General features: G+C 46.1%; 2 protein-coding genes across 3 annotated transcripts in view; one reads left to right on the top strand and one right to left on the bottom strand.

The window, feature by feature from the left end:
- The window catches only part of LOC100122318 (protein obstructor-E), a 57626-nt gene that overhangs the window by 15500 nt on the left and 19708 nt on the right, over window positions 1-22418 (top strand). The window lies entirely within an intron of this gene.
- Window positions 1884-18098, bottom strand: LOC100679179 (diuretic hormone 44). 2 transcript variants are annotated; one of them, XM_003425272.5, is made up of 3 exons: window positions 17769-18098; window positions 5342-5554; window positions 1884-5018 (listed from the first exon to the last, which is right to left on the bottom strand). In XM_003425272.5, the coding sequence occupies exons 2-3, from the start codon at window positions 5528-5530 to the stop codon at window positions 4644-4646; spliced, it is 564 nt and encodes a 187-aa protein (XP_003425320.1). In that variant the 5' UTR covers window positions 5531-5554; window positions 17769-18098; the 3' UTR covers window positions 1884-4643. The 2 variants fall into 2 exon arrangements, with proteins under 2 accessions (XP_003425320.1, XP_016842337.1); XM_016986848.2 differs by lacking the exon at window positions 17769-18098 and adding an exon at window positions 12712-12919.

A 22418-nucleotide genomic window follows, 5' to 3' on the forward strand; every position in this document is an offset into this window, starting at 1 on the left:
TTATTCGTCATTCATATGCGAAAACTTGGCTGCCGCGCCGCCCGCCTGGCGTTATAAGGCATATATCCAGCGGAGCTCGTTACGTGCGCTATTTTTAAACGGCCATTAAAAATAACACGTACACACAACGAGGAGCCGGAAAACTTTTTTAAAGTAATTGCGTAATCGCGCAAACGACGTCGACGACGACGGTGACAAAAGAATAATATAGCGAGAGAGCACGCGGCGCACACTGCTGCTGCTGCAGCGCGAATGCAGTCGTGAGAAGAGGAGAAAAAAAAAATGGAGGAGGAAGGAAGGAAGGTGCATGTTCGCGCGGGCCAAGGATGCCAGGCGCCGCTGTGTATAACGCTGCGGAATATACATAAGAGGATATAGCGCGAAGGCGGAACTTGATTTTCCTAATGCGCGCAAACAGTCGCTCCGATGGCGTGTTTAATCTACTTTCCTTGCGTTTCACGACTTGTTCCGCAGCCGCGCAGCTCGATTACGTCGCACCTCCTGCGCGAGTGAACCTGTGAGACCTGCACGAGCGCAGCGAATTTGTATAAAAGGGACGTTTAATTAATTAGGCGCTGACTCGAGGCGTATAGAATTATCGCGCGAGCCTCGAATGAAAAGAACGACTGGCGAGGCCATAGAGCTTCTCTTATTTTTTTTTCGAGGGGATTAGAAATTTTCACGGTCGACGAGAGCGACGACGCTCTACATAATGCAGAGGGACCTTGACGAGTTTATTTCAGCTAATCAACCATTCGAACATCTGATATGAATATAAAAGCGGCCTGCCGAACGAGCTATCCTCCTGTGTGTTGTTTTTCTTCCTTTTTTACGTTCGTCGGGTAATTAAGTGTTGGCCAATTTCGCGAATGCTTTTTGGACACCGTTCAAGTCGCCTATATATACTGTAGTGTGTATATACGCGTTCGATTTTAATGGAATTTCGGAATTCCACTGGGGACGACGTAGGTGGTTCTGAATTTTTAATGCGCGGCTCTGCCGTTTGAACGTGACCGCCCTTATTTAATTCCGATCCCGCGTAACTTATGGAAATTCCTATATGGAAACGCTCGATCTGATAAAGTTGCGCTGGGATCTGCGACTCGACCTCTGAGTATCGTCGTAAAATCGATCACAATATTTTGTCACGGGAGAAGCATAACTTCGAATCGTTCGATTGCAGTAATAATCGATTAGTAATCAGCCCACAGTTAATACAGCTGACTGCAGGCGTGCACCTTCTCTGTCATTGGTGTCTTGTTCGCGTGGATCTACCAATTACTGTTCCACAAACCTACTTCAAAACACATATTTTACAATTGCAGATGTGTTTAACAACTGCTGTCTTGCGTTCGACTTGACTCAGCTGCTTCGATTTGAATACATCGCCATCATCGAACGGTAATGAATAATTGTGATCCCGGAGCGAGAAGTAAATCCAGGGATGAAAATGTCTGTGTACCGTTTTCAGCGAGACACTACCCGAAGGGGCGGTCGCATTCGCTACGAATCGGTGCTGCCATCTAGGATCGTAGCCCCTTATCGCGCTCTGCTTTGCCCACTGCGCGCAAGTAGAAAGAGACGAGAATGTTCCGGCGGTGGCCGTTACCGTGGATGGGCATGTCGTCGCGCAAGGTAGGGTGATCGATAGTTTACCTACGACTGAAATCGTGGATTATTCAAATTTCTATATAAAAAACACAATTGCATATACGAGTCGCTTCTGAATACTTAATGCCTGGAAGTTGAAGCACTTTGCTCTTCATTTATTCAACGCTTTCATAGCTCAGTTTCTACGCTGTTTGCGAGGATAAAAATAACAAACTCGCGATAAAAAAACTTGAAGGCTCCGTCGTTATACAAAAAAAAAAACGAATTCGAACTTCAGAGACTCAATTTTTTTATTTTTTTCCATATTATTATTCATAAATATTATATTTTCTTATATGTCCATTATCGTACATCGTATTAAACAACATCGTTCGCAAATGCATAACTGAACAGATAAATATATACTTTTCTCAACAGCTCTTCCTTTTTTTTTATGTAATCGCTCGATCGGGCGTTTTCACGTATTTTAAATCTCCTGCTTTCTCTTTCCTTCTTTCTCACAGCCGACAGTAGCTCGCAGACTACTGCATTTGAAAATTAACACCTCGAATCAAACTTTTATTTGCGCCGGTTGGTTGCTCCTTCTTCGCTCTTTTTTTTTCCGTCGCCGTCTAATTTCGGTCACGGGAAAGCATAGTGTTTTGTAACGCGAAACCCTCTCACGGCGCGCGCCAGCTCTCTCGTGCAATCCGTGATTGAATTCGCGAAAACAAAGTCGTGTAATCGTGACGACGCCCAAACTGCGATTTCGATATACAGCGATGAACTTATTTCGACGAAAGAATATCGTTGTAGGATAGTGTACAGCGAGAGATTAGACGGGGAGGCGAATTTTCTATGCTAAACGAGGATTTATATATCTTGACGCGCAACGACACCGGTTTGCGTGTGTGTGTGTGTGTGTGTACGTGTGTATTTCTCATTGTGCGTATACAAAAGCTTCCTTAACCGTCGCAAAGAAAAAATATTACATCGACACTGCTTTGCTCTTCTCTGTTTCTAAGCTTAAATCGCTATCGTTACAATATATATTAAGAGTATACATAACTTAAGTCTTTTACAACTATGAATACCGCTTTTCCATGGATATACATAACTTTGGTAGATGTCGTGAATTGTGTGAGCGTGCGTGCGTGTGTGTGTGTGTGTGTGCGCGTGTCTGCGCGTGGTCAGACTTCAAATTAGTTCACTATTACGTCTATTATTTTATGCGCTAACGGTGAGATGCACAGTTTGGCACAACAACAACATAATAATCTGTCCTTGCGCTATCTCCCTGCCTCGAAGACAACACAAAAGTATCGCGAATACGCGGACCGAATGGACTGCACAGTCCAGCAGTCCAGTTTTTCCTAAAACTATTACTTTAAAAATAAATACGTAAACTAAAAATGCGCTCAATTTTTTTTGTCCACGGTTTTTCCTTACTTTTCTCCAAAGCCTTGCCCGAAGTAAGTCGCTACAGGCGAAATCTGTCGATGAGTGATCGGGAAAATCGTGCGCCTCAGCCATAGATTTACACACGTATATATAATATATAGTTATCGACACAAGCGAGTAACGTGAATTTTTCAGACTTTTCCGTTGAAGTAAATACACAATTTCACGTGCATCGGTCGATCCTTTCTACACACGAAAGCGAACGACCCGTATGCCCGAAGTGAAGATATCAACACCGAGAAAAATTTTGAGTGCGCTCTCTACATATCTATATATGTCTATATATTCTTAAAAGGTGAAGGAGCGTGACGTTCCACAGTGCGTCGAAGCTAAAATGCCAACATCTGTTGATTTTAACTCGACTGCCTATGGTTTCGCGGAAAAATCACTTTTTTTCTCACTCGTCAGCGGAATTCGGTCGATCTCTCGTCGGGTTACAATTTTGAACGACGGAAAGGTGAGATTTCAGCGCGAGTTTGAAAAGTGATTTTGCGTTTCATATTAAAAATTATACATGAATAATTCCTCTTCGCTCTAATCGAAAATACAATGGACTCTGTGTGTGTGTGTGTGTGACGTCGAACATCTAGCTGCTAAATTGCTGGCAAATTACCAGCGACATCGAACGAGTTGACAGAATAAATTCTTCTTTATTTTTTTCTCTGCGCAACGCAAAAACAAAGTCGACACTCAGCTGCATCGACAACTATGTCGATTATGAAACTTGCGCTATTTAGCTCTTTGAAGCATTCCGACCGCGTGGAGAGGTTTGCGTGCTGCCATTCGAGAACCCGTCGAAAAACAAAAACTCGACCCTTCCGCGCTTTGGAAAAAAAGACACCCGCGGAGCATTATACAATATTGTATGAGGAATCAATCCTTTTTTCCGAGCACAATAAAGCTGCGTATCGGTTGTTTAATTCGCTGCTTCGGTGATCGCCGTCGATACTTCAAGTCTTTAACTCTTGTGCTTTGTACCCGCTACGTGTGTTGTATTTATATTATACATGTATAGTACACGCATGTGTACACGTAGAATTAAGCAAAAAAGGCTATACTGATATTCTCTTAATCGCGTGTAAACAAACATACGCGCAACGAAATGTACAAGTTTATACAGACATGCGCGCGCTTCTTTTGATAGCATATTCAAGGGAATGTGAGAGCGATAATTCATGGGTCGAAGATAGAAGTAAAAAATTGACCCCTTTCCAAGCCTCACTCGGATCGCGTATATAGACGAGGTCCACCGTAATCTGCGTAAAATGCACGACGAAGAAAAAAAAAAAAACAAAGTACACATTTTTCAAAAAGCCGCTAAGCCTCTACACGCGTAGTTTAAAATTGCCGCAGAAGAGCCGATCCAAGGAAATAAGTTCCACGGAATACAAAATTACCACAATGCCTCCGCGCTCTGCAAACGAATACTGTGCACGGGATACGCACATAATATAGCCCTACATAATAAGCGAGAAAGCAACGAAAAATTCTCTTTAGCCAAGCACGTCAGTTCTCCATACAAACGACATCCTCTCTTCTCTCTCTCTCTCTCTCTCTCTTTCACACACAATGCACGCCGATACACCGAGGGCTCACTGAGCGAGAAGCCTCTCGGGCTGTTGCTGACGGTTCATCAGCTGATACTGCAGCCTCTTCTTGCGGGCTATTCTGTGGTCGCGGTACGAGAATCCACCCGAGCGCTTGCCCACCGATTTGAAGACGTACTGGTTCTCGCCCAGCTGCTGCTGGTTCTCCATCGCCTTGCGCCGGGCCAGCTCCAGCAGGACCCGCTCGCGAAGCACGTCCACCGAGTTGACGACCGAGAGCGAGCCGATGCGCTTGCCGCGCGTCAAGTCGCTCACGGCGATGCCACCCGTGTCGAAGCCACCGCCTCCACCGCTGCTGCTCATGTCCGAGTCGAGACTGGTTATGTACTCGCCGCCGGTTTCGTCCAGGGGTGGTTTGCTCTGGAATCACGAATTTATATCTAACATCAGGACTTTCCAGATGGAAACTTCGAGCGCGGTGAGAAAATCCGGAAAAGATGCCACAGAGGCTGCATTTGTATGTGCGGGCCGTCCTCGCCCCCGCGTCGTATTGTGTGCGGGCGATGAGAAACTTAATAACGCGCACTATAATATTTCAACGACCCGATATTATATACTTTCCGAATTTCATAAACCCGTGCGACGACGGGCCGTATACATTCATTTGAACAAACGCGCGAAGCCGTGTTCGCTCTGATTTATGCCCCCGCAATAATAAAAAAAAAAAAAAAATCGTGACCCACCTTCACGCCAAAGTCCCTGCGATTGAGCAGCATGATGAGGAGAAAGTGGTCGTGATCGACGGGGATCTTGGCCCTCAGACCAGCGCCGCCGAAGGGGCCGGCGGCTGCTACGTCCTCCGCCAGAATCATCGGCGTCGAAGTGGCCAGGGTGATTAGGGTCGTCGTCGCCAGCAGGCTAACTAGGCTCATCACGTGGCGCGCACCTTGATTGACCTGGAAGAATACAAAGTGTACGCCATGAGCGAGAGCTGACGGCCAGCTGCGCAGACACGCAGAAAATTGCACCGAACGAGAGAGAGAGAGAGAGAGAGAGAGAGAAAACGAGTAGGGTTAACTGCTTCGCTTAGATGTACAATAGTTACAGCTCGCTGGGCTCACTCTCGCTCTTTCTGGGAAGATAGATTAGCTAATGGCGCAGTGAAAGATCGCTTGCGAAGCTCGAGCTCGTTCGTTTTATTATGGTGTAACTGGGGAAAGACTCTCACGAGCGTGTGTTACTCGTGAAAATCAATTTTTAATACAAAGTGCGCGCGCGTTTTTGCGTTACATCGCGCCCCTGAGAGCCATTAGCCGTTCAATTTATTGTCATTAAGACGCGCGCGCGCGCGCGCCCGTTTTATAAGGCTGCGAGAGAATGTAGGCTGCCGCGCACAGCGTTACACACGCGTCAAAGGCTCGGAAACTAATAATAAAAAAATTTGTTTTGAAATTTGAAACATCCTGAATCCTCGCACACCTTCTCGAGAAAAAAAGTAAGAAAGAAGAAAATTCCATCGCGTCATCTACGCTACTCCGAGATAAAGCCCGCATACAGCAAAACGGATTTCCACGAAAATAACAGCCTGATTCGCTTTTCTCAAAATTTCCGCCGAGAATAGGTCGTCAGTGCTGCTGCTGAAGGAAAAAACTGGCTTGAAATTACACGCGATGTATGACGTCGCGCGCATCTCTGTTTTTTTCTTTATTTTTATTTTCAAATCAGCAGCCCACGCCAACGCACTCCGACACCCCTTTATTACGGCTCGTCGAGTCCGCGAGCGCTGTTTTTTTCACGTCTGCTAAATATTGGACGTAGTCGCGCGAGTCCGACTCGATATATCATGAATAATTGAACAGCCGGCTTTTTTGACGTTAATTGGATTTAATTCGCGTCTATCTCGCTCGAACGAGAGAACAGAGTACTCACTCGCTCCGAACTTCACTATCCGACGATTCACAGCCGAGGAGAAGAGGAAATCTTCTCGAGGCTAAGTGCAACAAACCACGAAGCCGACTGATCCCTCGAGAGAAAAGAAAATCAACGACAGCTGTAGCCCAACATCGATATCCCCCACGTTCATCCTCCCACATCGCGCAACACGTCAGCGCATCGCTCGTCCATTCACGGGTCGTATTATAATCGCGGCGCTATACACACACAATCGCACACACATCATTATACGCATCTTATAGTCGGGTCGCACGTGACGCCAGATATCCGCCTAAATTCTGGCCCTTTTTTTCCACCCGGAGAGATTACGCGGGTGACATACTCGAGTGGCTTAAGTGCATTTGCGCTTATCAGTCGCGCGGTCAGTGTTGTTTTATTAATACATACACACACACACAGTGGGCGATATCTCGAAATTACGTCAGGATCAGTCAAAACTGCTGGGATACACCTGTCTGCTATTTGCCGTGTGACGTGTCGCGCCTGAGGTCTTGAGCGCCGTGACGATTGTTTGAGATTCGGACGAATAGCACTGGCCTGACGAGTGTGCCGTTGTACTACTGCGTTTTGGTAGCGATAAGCCCGTGACGATTGGGAATATGAAAGACTTGATGGGAAAGGGTTAATGTAAGACACGTAGCTAGTTTCGTGATTATTTAATAACCGGTGCTTTACTGTTCGTGGGTAGCGTCTTGGAAGCAAAGTTCGACTGAAATCAATAGTCCCGAATCTTTGATAAAAACACACTTGTTATTCGAGCTCAATGTATTCATTCATGCGCGCAGTAGTATAGCCGAGTTTCGAGGATACTCGCATGACAAACAGCTGGGGGGGGGGGGGGGGGCGGCGCCCGTACAATCAAACTTTCAAATTAAAAGCAAAGGCAAAAGCAGCCTCGACTTGAATAAAAACAATAAACAACCATACACGAGTGTAACAAAAGTCCCATAGGAGAAACGACTGCGACAAAGACTCGCAATTATCCTCCGCGAATAACGAGCGGGAGAAAAAACAAACCCTGGCTCGACAGCTAAACAAAGACAATCAGTTTAACCGAGAGCGACTAACACACGCGCGCGCAGCAATTTTCGCGCGACTAGGCATCCCCCGCCGTTTTAATATCCCGACTCGCGAAACTCATTATTAAACATCATCGCTCTCGTCTCGGCTCTCTTTTACCTCGCGCTCCTATATATACATGCGTATATACAAACGCGCGTGTACGCCCTGTCGGCGCGTAATCGGATTTTTCCCGTCGCATTTTATTTCTTCCTCGGCGATACGACGCCGCCGCGCGGATTATTAAATGTAGCGGGGCAAAAATCGAGCGCGGAGGAGATGTATAAAAGGCTGCCATTCGGACGATATGGGGTATGGGCGTCCCCTCGGTTTGACGTCCAATTCGCCGGACGAAAGGACGACGGAAAAATGGAGTTTCACAGTTGAGCCCTGTGACGCTTCGAAAATCGTTGTCTTATCAGTTACCTACTCTTACTACTTGTCGGCGTCGGCGCAACGCCTCCGCGTGCGTACACACATTCGTAGGTGTATGCATGGACTGGCAGGTGCGTAACCCTGAAATTTTTCGGCCGTATAAAACTTTCACCGGAATAGGTGCTTGCGGAGGGAGAACACCGCTGAATTATACAGAGACGCGGATAGAGGAGAGGTGACACGGAGGTGGATTTAAAATTTAAGGCTTTCGCTCTCGCGGTCGGATTATAATTTACACCGGGAAATCATCCTCGCTGAGAAATTAAGTTTTTCGCGGTTTAAGGATGATTAAAACCGGCGTCGTTATGCTCCGAAACGGCCAACTGCGAGTTATAGGTGCGTTTCAATTACGCGCGGATCGCGAAACGAGCCGCGAACGTTTGCTTCCGATGGTGAAGATTTTTGTTTGCTCGATATTAATCCGGCCGATCGTCGCTGTCGGCGACGTAAAGCCAGGATTTAAAGTTTTATCTTTATGGCGGCTCGTAAAGAACTTCATAGATCTCAATGTGAAGGGATTAAATCTTGAGAGGTAGCCCGCTTTAAAGTTGCATATAAAAGTCGGTATACCTCAATGATTAAAATACAATATACCTACTGCCCCCGTCGCGCGTTTATTTTCCAGCTGTCCGATAAATACGATCGGACGTTTATCGGCGGCCCATCAGTCGGGAATTTCGCAATCAAAAAGCTCGTAAATTATCCCGATATGAGAGTAGGCTCTCGCGGGACTAGTGTGTACACTTATCTGTGTCGATGAATTACGCCTAAAAAGTCCAGCTACTGCTGCATGTGACGCGTAACTTATAACCGCGCATAAAAGCTGCGCTATATCGACTACGCGTCAGGGGGGGGGGGGTGTATTTTTACAGCCGATATCCTCCGAGCTAACGAGCTAAAAATTACTCCCTTCCGACACACATACATAGACACAAGAAACTTCTCTCCAAGACTCCGCGCGGTCATCCTTGGAGCTGAGAGCTCGTTGGCATTCGCGGGACGAAGCGAGGCCTGTAATTAAAAATTGATGCGCCGCACCCTCAAAGACGCTGGATTCGATAAATATCGAGCTCTGTCTACTCCCTTTCATTCGGGAATTCCCTGTGTGCGCGCGCGACTGTTGACTTTCCGAGAAATAGTTGCAGGATTCTTTGATTGCTTCGATTGGGTGCGCGGAGGAATTCGGCCTTGTTTTCATCGAAGGAATAAGCTTTTTCCGCGGTCGTATACGATATATTCGTTAAAATTCATTCCGATTCCCGAGCGCGACTGATGAAGTAATTCAGCACAGCCCATCGCGAGCCGTCCCGAAGCCGTTAGCGCCGGCAGTTATGTACAAGCCGAGGAAACATTCCGCGCCACCGATACACAGCCCATTTGGTCGGCTGAAAAGCCGCGCATTAAAGCGTAAAATATAATCATCCCTCTCGCACGGTGTCTGCTTCGGTCACGGCCGGCGCAGATGGCAAAGTTGAAAAAAGTATCGCGTGAAAATTCAGGATTTTCGTTGCCCCGCTGAATATTGTTCGAACGAAAAAAAGCTCGTAACTCGGCGCTGCAGTTTGAAAAGTAATAAAGCTCGCTCCGCGACTTTTTAAACTATCCCTCTCGGGACTTTACATTATTCAGCGCTGATTTGCATTTATAAGAGATTTTTGCATTTCCCGGGACCAATAATAAATTAGGAAGGCTGATTCGTTCGTATAAGTTTCCAACGTGTGCAACAAGTGACAGCATGATATTTTGAATTCGATGCAAACTATCACCCAATTGGAATATTCGACATATTCGTTGTAGCTAAGTTAATCACGTCGGATCGTCGAGAAGTCAATAGTAAAGCGCTAACCAAGTCCGCGGATTAAAGTAGGGACTGATCAAACGGCATTCGATATAATTCCGTAATGAATTTAGAGCCTCTATGATTGCCAGCTCGCGTGTCAGACCGTTGATTACTGCCGAATCCATGCGCGAGCTATGATGAAAATAGAAAATTCAAACTTGAACTTGCACAATGAGAATCGCGAGCCCGATTCCAGCACAGTATCATATCAATGGTCAATCAAAGGCGTGTGCCGGCCTACATGAAGCGCGTAGAGAGGGTCGAGCGCAAATATTTTCCGAGAAACGTCTGCTCTCTCGAGGTGAAAAAACGTCAGCGCTCGGCACACACAGACACGGAGTGAGGCGCAAAATATACAAGGAAAAGCCTGTCCCTCTCTCGGAAAATCAGAGCCTGTTTACCCGAGTGTCCCGCTTATTGGCCGGAGCTCGTAACGCTCTATATACAGTCCGCACAATGATCCAAACTGTTGCTCTACGCAGACACATGGCATAGCTGCGTTATCCGAAGCCCATTACGAGTGTATTAACTAATTGAACGAAACGCGTGGGGCTGGACGTGTAGGTACCATGAGGATAGTCGGAGAGAGAGAGAGTTTGCCACGGATTATTGCATTACAAACACTCGGTCGCGGAGCGCGCTCTAATTAATATATCCGACGATGGGCGCGAGGAGCTGTAAACTAATTTCGTTGCGCGCCGGCTATCAGCTACGCGACTGCTTCGATCTCTCGTATGTGTGCGAGCGTCGAGGGAGAGGAGATGGATGATACGCGCCACGGAGCGTTTATGGAGCCGTTCCTGCGAGGATTGCTTGATGCGGTTACTCTGCGGCAGATATACCTCCCAACTCTCTCTCTCTCCGCTGTTTGGATACGATTGCCGATGCCTTTGATTGTACCGCGTGTGATCTCGTTGCTCGCGCAGTCGGGAATCACGACCGAAGCGGAGAAAAGTTCTTCCTATTATCGCATCGCGCTGCATGTGTAGCAGCTTGGACTTTTATCACGACCGGGCGACTTTCCATTGTGCCCGCAGAGGGGGATGTAACTTTCTATTTTATAAGTACAAACCGCCGGTATTTTTCAGCGAGCTGTAGCGTGAAACAAGTTTACTTCTCTCTCTTGCAGTTTCGAATTGGCGCCGGGAGAGGGGCTTTATACCTGTCTTCTGTTTTGATTTTCTTCCTATCTCGAGGGAGGATGCGTGTCGTCGTAATTTCGCGCAGCTGGAACATTTTCGAGGCGTACATGCTATCGACAGCGAGATGCAATTCGGATATTAAGCTTTTTCGCGTCGAGGCGCTTCTTCGAGAAATTGGACCGCGTCACGGAGATAAAGTTTCATTATACGTATACACGTGTGTGTTTTACGTATATGGATGTGGGCGTGGAGAATCGAATGCGAATTTTGCTCGTGGAATTTTCATTGGGGGAGCCATTCAGTCGACGCAAGAAATATACGATTACTGTAATCGATGTATAAGCTGACTATTAATTTACGTGAATTGTATATAAACGAATCGCTGCACTGCGACGTAGGCAGACAAAGGACGCGGTGCAAAAAATATGAAACACAATATTCTACCTGTTTAATCATTCGTACGTACGATTGTTTTCGAGCAAGCACAAATTAATTTACGCAGCTGTATGCAATCGGATTCGTGTAAAATTAATTCCAATATATTCGGTTTTGATTCTAAACCCGCGGGCAAATCGGGGTTATCGTCAAATATTTGTTATACAGCTAAATCCGATTTAGGATCAAGCGAATCGATGCTCACCTCGTGGGAAAAATGTATTCTCTTTCGCTTTATAGCACTAGCTGGCAAATTCGCAAATTAACGGTCGCGCGAACATTAAAAACCCAGACCCGACACTCCTCCGGTCCTTATTAATTCCACAGTCATCGCCCACATCAGCATATAAAGCACGAGACATACGGAATAACTCGCAGATACACACCGCGGCCCAACCGACAAAAGTAAATCTCGTTTACGAGCGCGCATACCCTCGTCGAATCAAAAAATCACGGAGATTAAACACGATCCCCCCGCTTGCGGATACCGTTACAAATCACGCTCCTGAATAATTTGCCGACAATCGAAAACAATGCGCGTCAGTTTGGCGGCGCAGCCCCCGCTCGCAATTGATGCAGATTGCGTTTGCGCCGTCGAATGAAAGTCAAATTTCATTTTCTCGACGGTTCGCCTGGTATGAAGTTCGCCTTCGTTGCAATTTCCAGCGGGCCAGCGAGTTTAAAGGAAGTCCGGGGCTTATTATGGTGGCGCACGTTTTCTATCAAGTCCGCCGCAAGGTCCTCTCTCTCTCTCTCTCTCTCTCTCTCTCTCTCTCCGATGATAAGTGACGACGATGTAGGCGTAGGGACAGTTTGATTTATCGCTCCGATTCGTTTCTTTGGCGACTGTACGAGCGGAGGTGTGCAAACGAAGGGGGCCGCCTTGAGCTATGGTGGACGAGGTTAATTAGATTTTTCACTGCACTGCACGGAGGGGGGGTGTGTCGCGCGCGGCTTTGATATTATATTGATAACGCCCGCTTTGATCGGCGGAATACGGCCCGAGTCTCTCTATGATAAAAAAAGAGCGTATATTCGCACTGCGCAGCGGAAAACGCCTAGGAAAACTTTGAAAAGAGCTGCATACTCTAACGGAAAAGCGATGCGCGCGTATAGATTTTCCCGTACGCCGAGAACACAACGAGCCGCAAATAGCCGGAGTTAGCTGCTAAAAAAGGCTAAAACGAGTCGCGTGTAAGCGTAGCCGCGATTGTCCGAATAAAAATACGATTCGTTAAATTCCACTCACATATACATATAGCCGGCTGCAGCGTCGCGGAAACTTTTATCTCCGATCGTCGAACGTCGGAAGTTTCGCGCCGCGCGCGCTAAACACTGCACACACGCCTGCAGCCACGAAGACGGAGCACGAAGCGCCGCATGTGTGCGCTTGAATTATATAAACTGAATCAGCCTTTCAGCGGCGCGACTGCAGAAACGCGTGTAAAAGTTGATCCGAGACTGACGCGAGCGCGGAGACGCCTCTAATAATACTGAGTATACGAGTATCGACAAGCGCGGCATCAGCTTCCAGGTCGCGAAACCCCTCGTCGTTTATTCATCGGCTTAATAATAATAACAACAACGGCCACGTCAACAAATAAGAGCTAAAAGGTATACGTTGTGAGCACTCGAACGCATCATCCTCTCCGGCACTTCTCTCATTCCGGCTGACTGTGCAAAGTTGATTGTTTGTACCCTTATTTCCGTTTACTGCGCTCGCAGTCTCTCGAAAGACGATGACGCGCGCACGCATCTCCGCTGATCGTTCGCCCGCCTCGCTTTATCGCCGTCTTCGAGATAGCTCTAGGGTTTTTGTCCTACATGTCTCTTTTGAAGCCGATCGGCCTTGCGCCCGATCGGAGATACATCCCGCTCGGAGTACACACAATAGGGCCGCGCCGCGCGCGAAACTTCCCCTGCAACGATATATATATATGTATACATAAGCAACGGTGATGGTATTTCTGGATTTCAATTGCGCGCCTCGCCGTCAGCCGCTGATCTACTCTTGTAAATTGTGACGGCTTATCGCTATCGACGCGAGCTTTGATAGAGTTTGCCCTGGTCGTAGGAGTTCAAAGTTGTCGCTATATGCGAAATAATTATGCACACCCACTGGAAAATATATCTCCGCCTTGTATAGTTGTCAAGTTTCTTTTCCTAAATTTTTCATGTCTTCGTTTTTCCCTTCTCTCCGCGCACTGCTCCAGCCCGCGAGTAAATTGAAAACCAATGAAATGCACGGGATGAAATTCCGCCACCCTCCTCTCGACCGAGCTTTTTTTTTTCTCAGCCGCGCGTCGCGAGAGATCGTAGAAAGTCGCTTTAAAATTTCCAGGTGAGTAACTCTCGATTTCAGTCTCTATTCATTATAGCAAACAAGTGCATCTCTCAGCTTGAAAAATACCGTTGAAAAATTCTCCTGAATTATTTCTCGCACGAATAACCCCGCAGCGCGGGATTGCTGGATCCAAAAAAACAAACAAAAAAAAAAATGTGTATCTTCATAAAAGAGATACAGCAGGGCTGTAAAGTTTTTCTTCGAATATTCCGCCGCGATAAAAAGGTCTCGGTAATTCGCGTAATAAAAGCGTCGTCGTTTACTGCTAGATTCCGTCTGGTGCGTGACCCCCGCCGTTAGCCACACGTCGCAGAGCACACATACAGCGCATATTACAACATTGCATGCGGGTGCAGCGGTTACGGGGTATTACCGGCGCGAAGTTAACGTTACTCAAATTCGGCCCCGCGCGCTGTAATTGTCTTCGAAGTACGCAAATGCAAACTATTAAACTGCGATACGCGCTGACCCCTCTGCATATAGCTGCGGAGCTTTCGAAGATCGAGAGGCTCCGTAAATTATCCTCCTCAACCTCGTATAGATATCGATGCAGTCACGTAAACTATATACAGCTTTAAAGGCTCATATATACCCACGCGCGAGATCGCGAAACTTTAATTGTCCTCGCGCTCGCGATAAAGTAGCTAGCTCTGATGAGGCTCCTCGTATAATAAAATCGATAATCCTTTACATGAATTTACTGCCCTCCTTACTTCCTTACTTTTCATTACACAGGAGCGGGCTTTGAGAGACGCACGGCAGCTTTGATCTCTCTCTCTCTCTCGGAGTACACACACACACACACACATACACGCGGCGACTTCATACTGAGAGACAAACGCGGAACCGATATCAGCTCTTAAAGTTCAATTCTCGTGAAGCGCGTCTATATCGGGAGTACAGCAAAAGAGTTATAAAGTCACGACTGCCCACCTCTGCATTTCTTCTTATAAGCCGGGGCTGCACTGCGATGCAGTAGACGATCTGTTCGGGTTTACGGTGCGCGCAGTATAGGCAGTATCTCATGATTAAAAGATCCGAATGATAGCTGGAGAGAGACGCCGACTTGGATTACCTTTGCCCCCGCGCGGCTCGCGCGCATATATATATATATATATAGCTCATACCTCCGCACGCGCTTCTATTATTTTCTTAGCTGCGCCCGCGTTTATTGCCGCGAGATACGCTACGTGAATATAAGGGCTTTTTCGATGGGAGGGAAGGTGCAGCAACGTGTGTGCGAGTGTGTGTGTGTTTGAGGGGGATGCAGTTTTAACGATCCATATATGGGAAGTTTGTCTTTCGTAATGGCTTTTTCTCTTGATGATCGGATTTGAGGGGGGAGACGCTTTTGTTTTTAATTCTCCCGTATATGAGGGCTTCAATTAGCGGCTCTCGACGGCGTGTTTACAGTCGAAGCTTGAATCGAAATGTTGGATACATACGCTGTTCAACCGCGTATTCAAATTTCTCTTTTGTGCCGGAATATTGCTCGATAATGTTCCTTCCGATCGAGTAATTTAACTGCAATATATAACATTGCAAGGGCCCGTACAAATGACGCATATCCATTTCCGGGAATTTCGATCGCTCCTCTATGAATGAAATTATAAATATTCTCAAAATGCTCAGACGCGTTGGCGGGGTGAGAATCATTTAAGGACTTATGCTACTGCCAAAACACAATGATTGTGCGCTTTAAAAATAGCAACAAAACCCCGGCGCTCTAATTTTTCCGCGAGATATTTATACATCGCGTATAGAGCGTATTAGGATAAGCATTGGAGATAAGTATCGAGAGAAAAAAGTCTGTCGCCATACGAGGAAAATCTACGAGCTTATTGTGCGACAGACTTCAATTTACGCGATAAAGCGCGCGCGTGAATTTCTTCGGATCATAATTACTAAACCTCGCGCAGTAGACAATCAGAAACTTTTGATGCCGCGAGACGCGCGTCCCTGAGAAACTTTATTTCATATGTATATAGGAGTGTGGAAACTCGAGTCGATAAATTCACGCGAGTGAATGTCGCGTATAGTAGTTCGTACATTACATTTTGTATTTCTATGGACTAGAAAACACACTAGTCCGTTACTAATCGCACGAGGTTCGTCAAGTGAATTATAATACAAGCTGTTCTTTTTTAACTTCGTCAAACGAATCGACACAAATCGAACGCGAAACTCGATATCACACTTCTATTCTATAATACGATACCACCACACTCTCAGATACGGCGCGCACACTATATCGCAATTCCGATGACGAGTCAGCAAAAAGCAAACTTTCAACAAAAAAAAAAAAAAAAACGGGGGATAAAAAAAAAGCCGATCGCGCATCCAATCCAGCAAAGTCGACTTAATTATCCGAGACAGGATGTTCCATCAGCTTTCTCGTATTCGCCTGTATCTCCATATGCATGGCCTCCGTGTCCTCCCATCTGCATCTCGGGGAACTCGAGCATCGCCGAGCGAATCGAAAGACGTAGTTTCTGGGCATCTGCGGGGCGTCAAAATACGCGCGGCGCGCTGTGACCGTTATCACGACGAAGTTTGCAGCATGCGCCTCGCGGGAAGACAATCTGCTAAGCGCAATTACGAAGACTGACTTGTTGCGTTGTAACGATGACTGACTCGAAATGGGTTAGCCGACGGAGTCTATACAGTCGAATCGATGTTTGTTTAACCGGTGATACTAATACCGGCCCGTTTAAAAGCCCGAGGCACGGATAACGCTGCCGAGCCTTTGTCGAATCTTCCGATACACAATGCTGTATACCGCATATTATATCGCCGAAACGTTAAATGGCAAACTCGAATCTTCGCGGATTCCTCCGGCGGCCAATCGAAAAACGGCTAGAATTCGAAAAGTACCCCTGGCGCACTCGTCTCGATTTCCGCGCGTAGGTTTTTCTAGAGCACACATAGCTCGTGAAACCTTAAACTTCCGTCGAAGCGGCTCGAATAGCTGCCTGCCGAATCGTTTTGCGCTTCGGCGATATTGCGCGCGGATTCGCTGTGCGTGTAATAGGCGAGCGGCCGTCGAAATATAATTCTGCTGTTTGCCGGGACAAAGACTTCGGTAAATATTATGTCGAATCGCGCGCGATGCGCTATAACAGTCGGACACTTCGGAATTGATTCGCAGCTGCGTTATGCGCTTTGTTTGCGACGCTTTGGTTTTTTTTCGTCGAAATTGGAGATACGCGGCACGAGCATATGCAGGCTGTTCATCTTTTAATTTAAAGTAGAAATGCGCCGGCGATCGAACTCGCGAATGGGTTTTTAAATTGGAGCGCGTTACGGGGCTTGGCAATTACCCCGATTTCGCTTTTTTTCTCCTGCTTCTCCTTCGTTTTTTTTTTTTTTTTTTTTTAATAATAAACGTCTCGTTTCGCGTTGGTGTCTTTGGCGCTGGGATTTTCTTGGAAACATGAAATTAACCTAAGAATAATGTTGTTGAGATCCTGGAGGGATGGATTATTGTAATAAAAATGTAAAGTACCACTTTCAGAGAAAGTATAATATTCCTGCGTGAAATTTTGACGCGTAAGCTCGAAACAAGCGAATTCTCTTTTTACCTGTTCTCGGGAGCTTTGATCATCATCGAAAGCCCGTCAAAGCTATCGATTCGCGCGAAATTTCAATTTTACATCTTTATGCCGAGAGTAGCCGCGTTTACGTTCAAAAAACCATTACATCCACGGGCGAAAGCCCCGCCGACAAAAGAATTACTCGCGATGCATGGAAGCCCCGCGCGTACACTTCAAAAGAGCTGCGCACGAAAGCGCCGGAGCCCTATCGGCAGCGGTCACCCGACGACACGACGAGCTTGCTCACACTCGAGAGAAAATGAAAATTGTCGCACAATCAACACCGCAAATCTCGGCGTAATCCCGCGGACGGAGAAAAACACTCGAAATCCCGCGCAGATAAGCATAGGGAGGGCAAGAAAAACTTACCGATCGTGCAGACCTACTCTTCACTACGAGGACTCGGGGCCCGTTGCCTGTCTCATCGAGAGCTGACCGCTCGGACCAGCTCGCTCTCGCTCCGCGTCTGGTATCAATCGCTGCACACAACACGACCGTATAGCAAGGACGGGCGGCGAGAATAAAAGAGCCGCACGATCTGCTCACTTGTTGATCTTCGGCAACGGAGGAGCTGGGCTGCTGCGGATGCGATAAAGCTGCGTGTGAGAGTCTGTCTGTCGCGCGACTCGGCCGATGTGTGACGCTGGGAGGAGAGCCCGCGCGAGCTTTTATAGCACCGCGCGCAAGCCCGAGTTGACGAGAGATGCCGGAGAGCCGAGCGCGTATACGCGCCGGGGCGACGCGCGCCGGATCGCCGATTCGGGATGACGATGATGCGGACGGCCGCGTCTCGTGTATACCTCTGTACACGCTTGTTTCAGCTATTTGGCCGCGGATGCGCGTGTTCAATCAATCGGCGGCGAATGACTCTTACGACGGAGCTTGAAAGAGCTCGTTTAGTTCGGCTCGATTTTGATAGAAAAATCAATTTACAAATGGCAAACAGAGAGAGAGGCGCTATCGCCTATGTCCCTTATTAATTTCAATTCGACGCACGCACGGGTCGACCCCGATCGCTAAGGGTCGCCGAAACATCGCGCTCGGCTCGCATCAGATTCCGCGTGCGATGACAGATTAGGCCTCATGCCTCCGCCTATTTATAGGCTTTCTCCGGCTCCATTCGCATGTTCCATTGAGTCTGCGAAGAGCTATTTTTAGGCGTATCTCTGAGGATTCCCGCTCGCGTGCGCGTTTTCATTTTTCACTTAAAATGCAGATTGCCGACGTACTACGCAGAATCGGGCGCATGACTCGTCGCGGTGTGCGTGAAAAGGGGTTTCGCGTACCTTTTTGATTCGAGAGCCGCGCGCGCGGCTCCCTACTTGCTTCTAGCTTGAGGCTGCATTCCGAACAGTTTTACGTGAGTGATCTCCGTACCTAGGGATTACTTGCCAGACTCTAGGCTGAATCCTACCAGGTATCCCAAGGTCCGCGCTTTTATTTTTTTAGGTTATGGAACATCATATGAATCCGACTACGATTTCCAAACTTTGACAAAGTTTATATAAACCTCGAGAAACGCGGGATTTCCCTGTCTGATTCTGATCTGAAATCCTATTTTTCTTCAAAGTCGGTAAACGAAATTTCTACAATCACATATACTGACTTAGAATTTTGTCTTTAAGAGGCTACTTATTAATTGAATCATACCTTGGGGTCTTTCTTTAGGAGTAGAGTAGAGTAGAGTATGATTTATTTGAATTAACAAAAAATAAATAGGAGGTATGATGATAATTTATAAATCGTTAAATACTGGAAGGATTTTTTTGTGTATTTGGAGTAACTGATGAGCTTAATATTACTGATTGTTGATGCTCAACGTTATTGTTATTTGGACGTTTCGGCGAAATGTTAAAAGTCAAATGTTGTTAAACAATTGGATGAATTTAATTTTCACACTCTCGGCTCGACGACTGTACTAAATTTCTTTTTTTTTTTAAATTGACTGTTGCTGAATTTTAAAGTTTCAAAAATAATACACGACAAGAACTGTAGACCGTAAAGAGTTCAGATTCTTTCACATGTTCAATGTCGGGACGAACTCATTTTTCTACTTTCGGCGAATCTATTTGTGAATTATATTTGATTAAATATTTGATTTGCTTGGCTATTAATTAACGTAATTGTTATTGCAATTAAATATTCTAAAAACACTAAATTGAAACTTGTAATTTATAAAAAAGATATAATGTTGTAAAGTCTTCTTTTTTTTTGTAAAAGATCGAACCCTTCAGATTTTCATGAGAAAACATATTGAAAAAAAGAATTTTCTTGACATCGTTCTTGTGCGCATTTTTCGAGAAATCGCCCACGCGATTCATAATCAGATGGTCAAAATATATTGTAGCGCTTAGACTGCGGCACCGTATTATTTTTGCATAACCCAAGTTTAAATTTACGGATATATTAGGCTATTTAATTACAATAAGAATTACCTTAATCTATTGTTAAACAAGACAAACATCTATAAATAACAATTGTCAATTAATATAGGTATATTCGAATGTAACATTAATGTCAATTAATGAATACGCTGTGTAAAATAGGTTCGTGGTCAAGTGGTCTAGTGTCATGACTGGTAAGCAGAAGTTTCCGGCTTCGATCCCCGCCGCATCCGAAAATTTTTAACGAGTTGATAATATATTTCAATGTCTAAATTAATTTAATAAACATGAAATAACGTTAAAGTAACATAGAGAGTTTAAAATAATTTGTTTTTCAATGCGTTTTGAAGTTGAAAATCGTCGGGATTACTGATCAGAATCCGACTTGGAATACTGATCAGAATCCAAAGAAAAAACGGGACATATCTAGTTGGATTCCGATTAGATTCTCTGGTCGGATTCCGACCAGACTTAGAGAAAACTGGTAGGATTCCAGTTAGTATCCAAGTGATATTTCTACACGGGTAAGCACGTGTGAGAGTGAATCTCCGCCCACGCGCGCAACTTACTGTTTCATTTCTTTTTCGTGACGTTGGTTATAACCCTCTGCTCTCTCGGATGTATATAGTGATTTTATTTATTCGCGCAATACGGCTCGCTCTCTCGGCGTATACTTTCGGAATTGATCGTTCAATTCGCCGAGGGGGTCGCTCGCGTGTTCGTATTTTTCGAGTTATGGAATTATTGTACATTAGAGAGAGGCGAAGCGATATGCAGTGTCAGGCCGAATCAGCGCAGATGCATCGCTCGATTCCGATGGCTTCTGCTGATGCCATTGATTCATGCGCGCGCTTTTGAATTTAATATAGACCCGACGCGGTAAAATTGCGATAACTTCTACTTACCCGCATAATTTATCGTATTTTAATTCGAATCCCGCAATTAAGCTGAAGATTTACAGCGGTGCATATGCGCGAGCGAATTAAAATTTCATTATTTCGTCGAATTTTTAATAAATCAACGTTGAAATTTCGCATCGAGCTCGCTTGGCGTAATTATATCCCCGCAGCGTTGATTTCGTTATATACTGCGAACACGTGACAAGTCTCATTAAATCTCGTCGGTATAAATTTCAAGCAAATCGTACAAAGCACGGCGGGCGAAACTATTTCGGCGAATTTTAACGAGCCCTGTCCATACTATTTTTATCCGCAAGCGACGAGCCAGCCCTTAATTAGTACATCATCGCAAGGCATGTCCGTCGATATGAGCTTGCGCCAATGCCAAGTTCAAGAGTCTCCGATCTCATCAGGCCCGCGTGTATCGTGTACAAACACGCGTATACTGCAGGGCAAACAAAGCGAATCAACTTCCCTCTCAGAAACGAAGAAACACGTCCAGGCCATTCTGCAAATGAAGCGAGCGAGTGAAATCCGCCTACGAGCCAGTCCGATAAGGCCGTAAGTATATAGACGCGCGCTCGCGATTCTATTGAGATTCACACTGGCCAATAGTTTCGTCTTGTTACAGCGGATCTCGGAATAGTTCTCGAGACGCGCTGGAGGCCGGCTCCGCGGGCAGCTGCACTAGATGAAATTAGATTGTTTTGCAGCGGCCCTTTTCAATCTCGATTTGAATCTGCGCGCGTGGAGAGCTTTTTTTTTTTGAAAAAGGAAAGAAATTCAGAGTGGAGTTACTTCCTCCTAGTACCACCTTAACTTTCATCCCACGGAAGCGTCGACTAACGAGGGATGATACGGAGAAAGCCAGACTTCCCCTAGTGTATCCAGTATTCATAATCTTTAGGCGGAATCAAGGTCAGCAGACCTTTGTTAGCCCTTCGTCCGAGAGATCAGATGTTCTTGCGTGAATTGTTCATTCTCGCATGATGATTGCGATGGCGAGCGAGTATGCGTTTCTGATTCTTTTCGCGCGCGCTAGCGGTTGCAGCATTCATTATTGCGCGTTTTCTGCGTGATAGCCGCCGCCGCCGTCTGATGAAACGGGTATAGAGTTCGCATATGCGTAATACCTCCGAGCGGACAAATAAGGATACGTTAGTAAACTTCGGTATCTCTCGCGACTTCTTTTTATCGCTATTGTATTGTACAAACTTTTATTCCTGTGTAATCCACCTTTGCATTATTCTATACATTTTTCATTTCACAAGTAGGCTGCGTCTTATCGGTTCATCGGAAAAACTCGCAGTCGCCGAAGATGAGCACCCCGGTCAATAATTAAGCCCGGCTCATTCAGTAGTAGAGCGCCGAGTGGGAAATAATAATTCCGCGTCGTCGTGTGCCTTTTATAACTATCGCGAGAGACATTTTAGTTCGCACGGGGGGTAATTCTGATGAGGAAAAAGAGAAAAATTCGCTCCGCACGAGCGGAGAATTTTATCGCTTCGGGATAAAGGGGTTGTAAAACCGTGAGCGGATAAAAAGTTACGCAGCCGCGGAGAACTAACAATTTTTCATATACCTTCACCCGCGCGCGAGCGCCCTGATTTTCCAGCTGTTCGAAAAGCCGCAAAAAGAAAATAACGGAGGTGTAAAATCGGCTCAAAAAATTTTCCTTTCCGCGAGAACGAGGAAAAGCACAATCGCGCACGATGCAAGCTCGTGTCCCGCGTTCG

The sequence above is a fragment of the Nasonia vitripennis genome, chromosome 5 (assembly GCF_009193385.2).
Source record: "Nasonia vitripennis strain AsymCx chromosome 5, Nvit_psr_1.1, whole genome shotgun sequence".
Taxonomy (NCBI): Eukaryota; Metazoa; Arthropoda; class Insecta; order Hymenoptera; family Pteromalidae; genus Nasonia; species Nasonia vitripennis.

Excerpts from the sequence above, each read along its gene's own strand:
- LOC100679179 (XM_003425272.5), bottom strand. The coding sequence starts at position 5,530 with ATGAGCCTAGTTAGCCTGCTGGCGACGACGACCCTAATCACCCTGGCC. Across the intron at positions 5,019-5,341 it reads GCAGGGACTTTGGCGTGAAG|AGCAAACCACCCCTGGACGA; the intron begins GTGGGTCACGAT and ends TCGTGATTCCAG.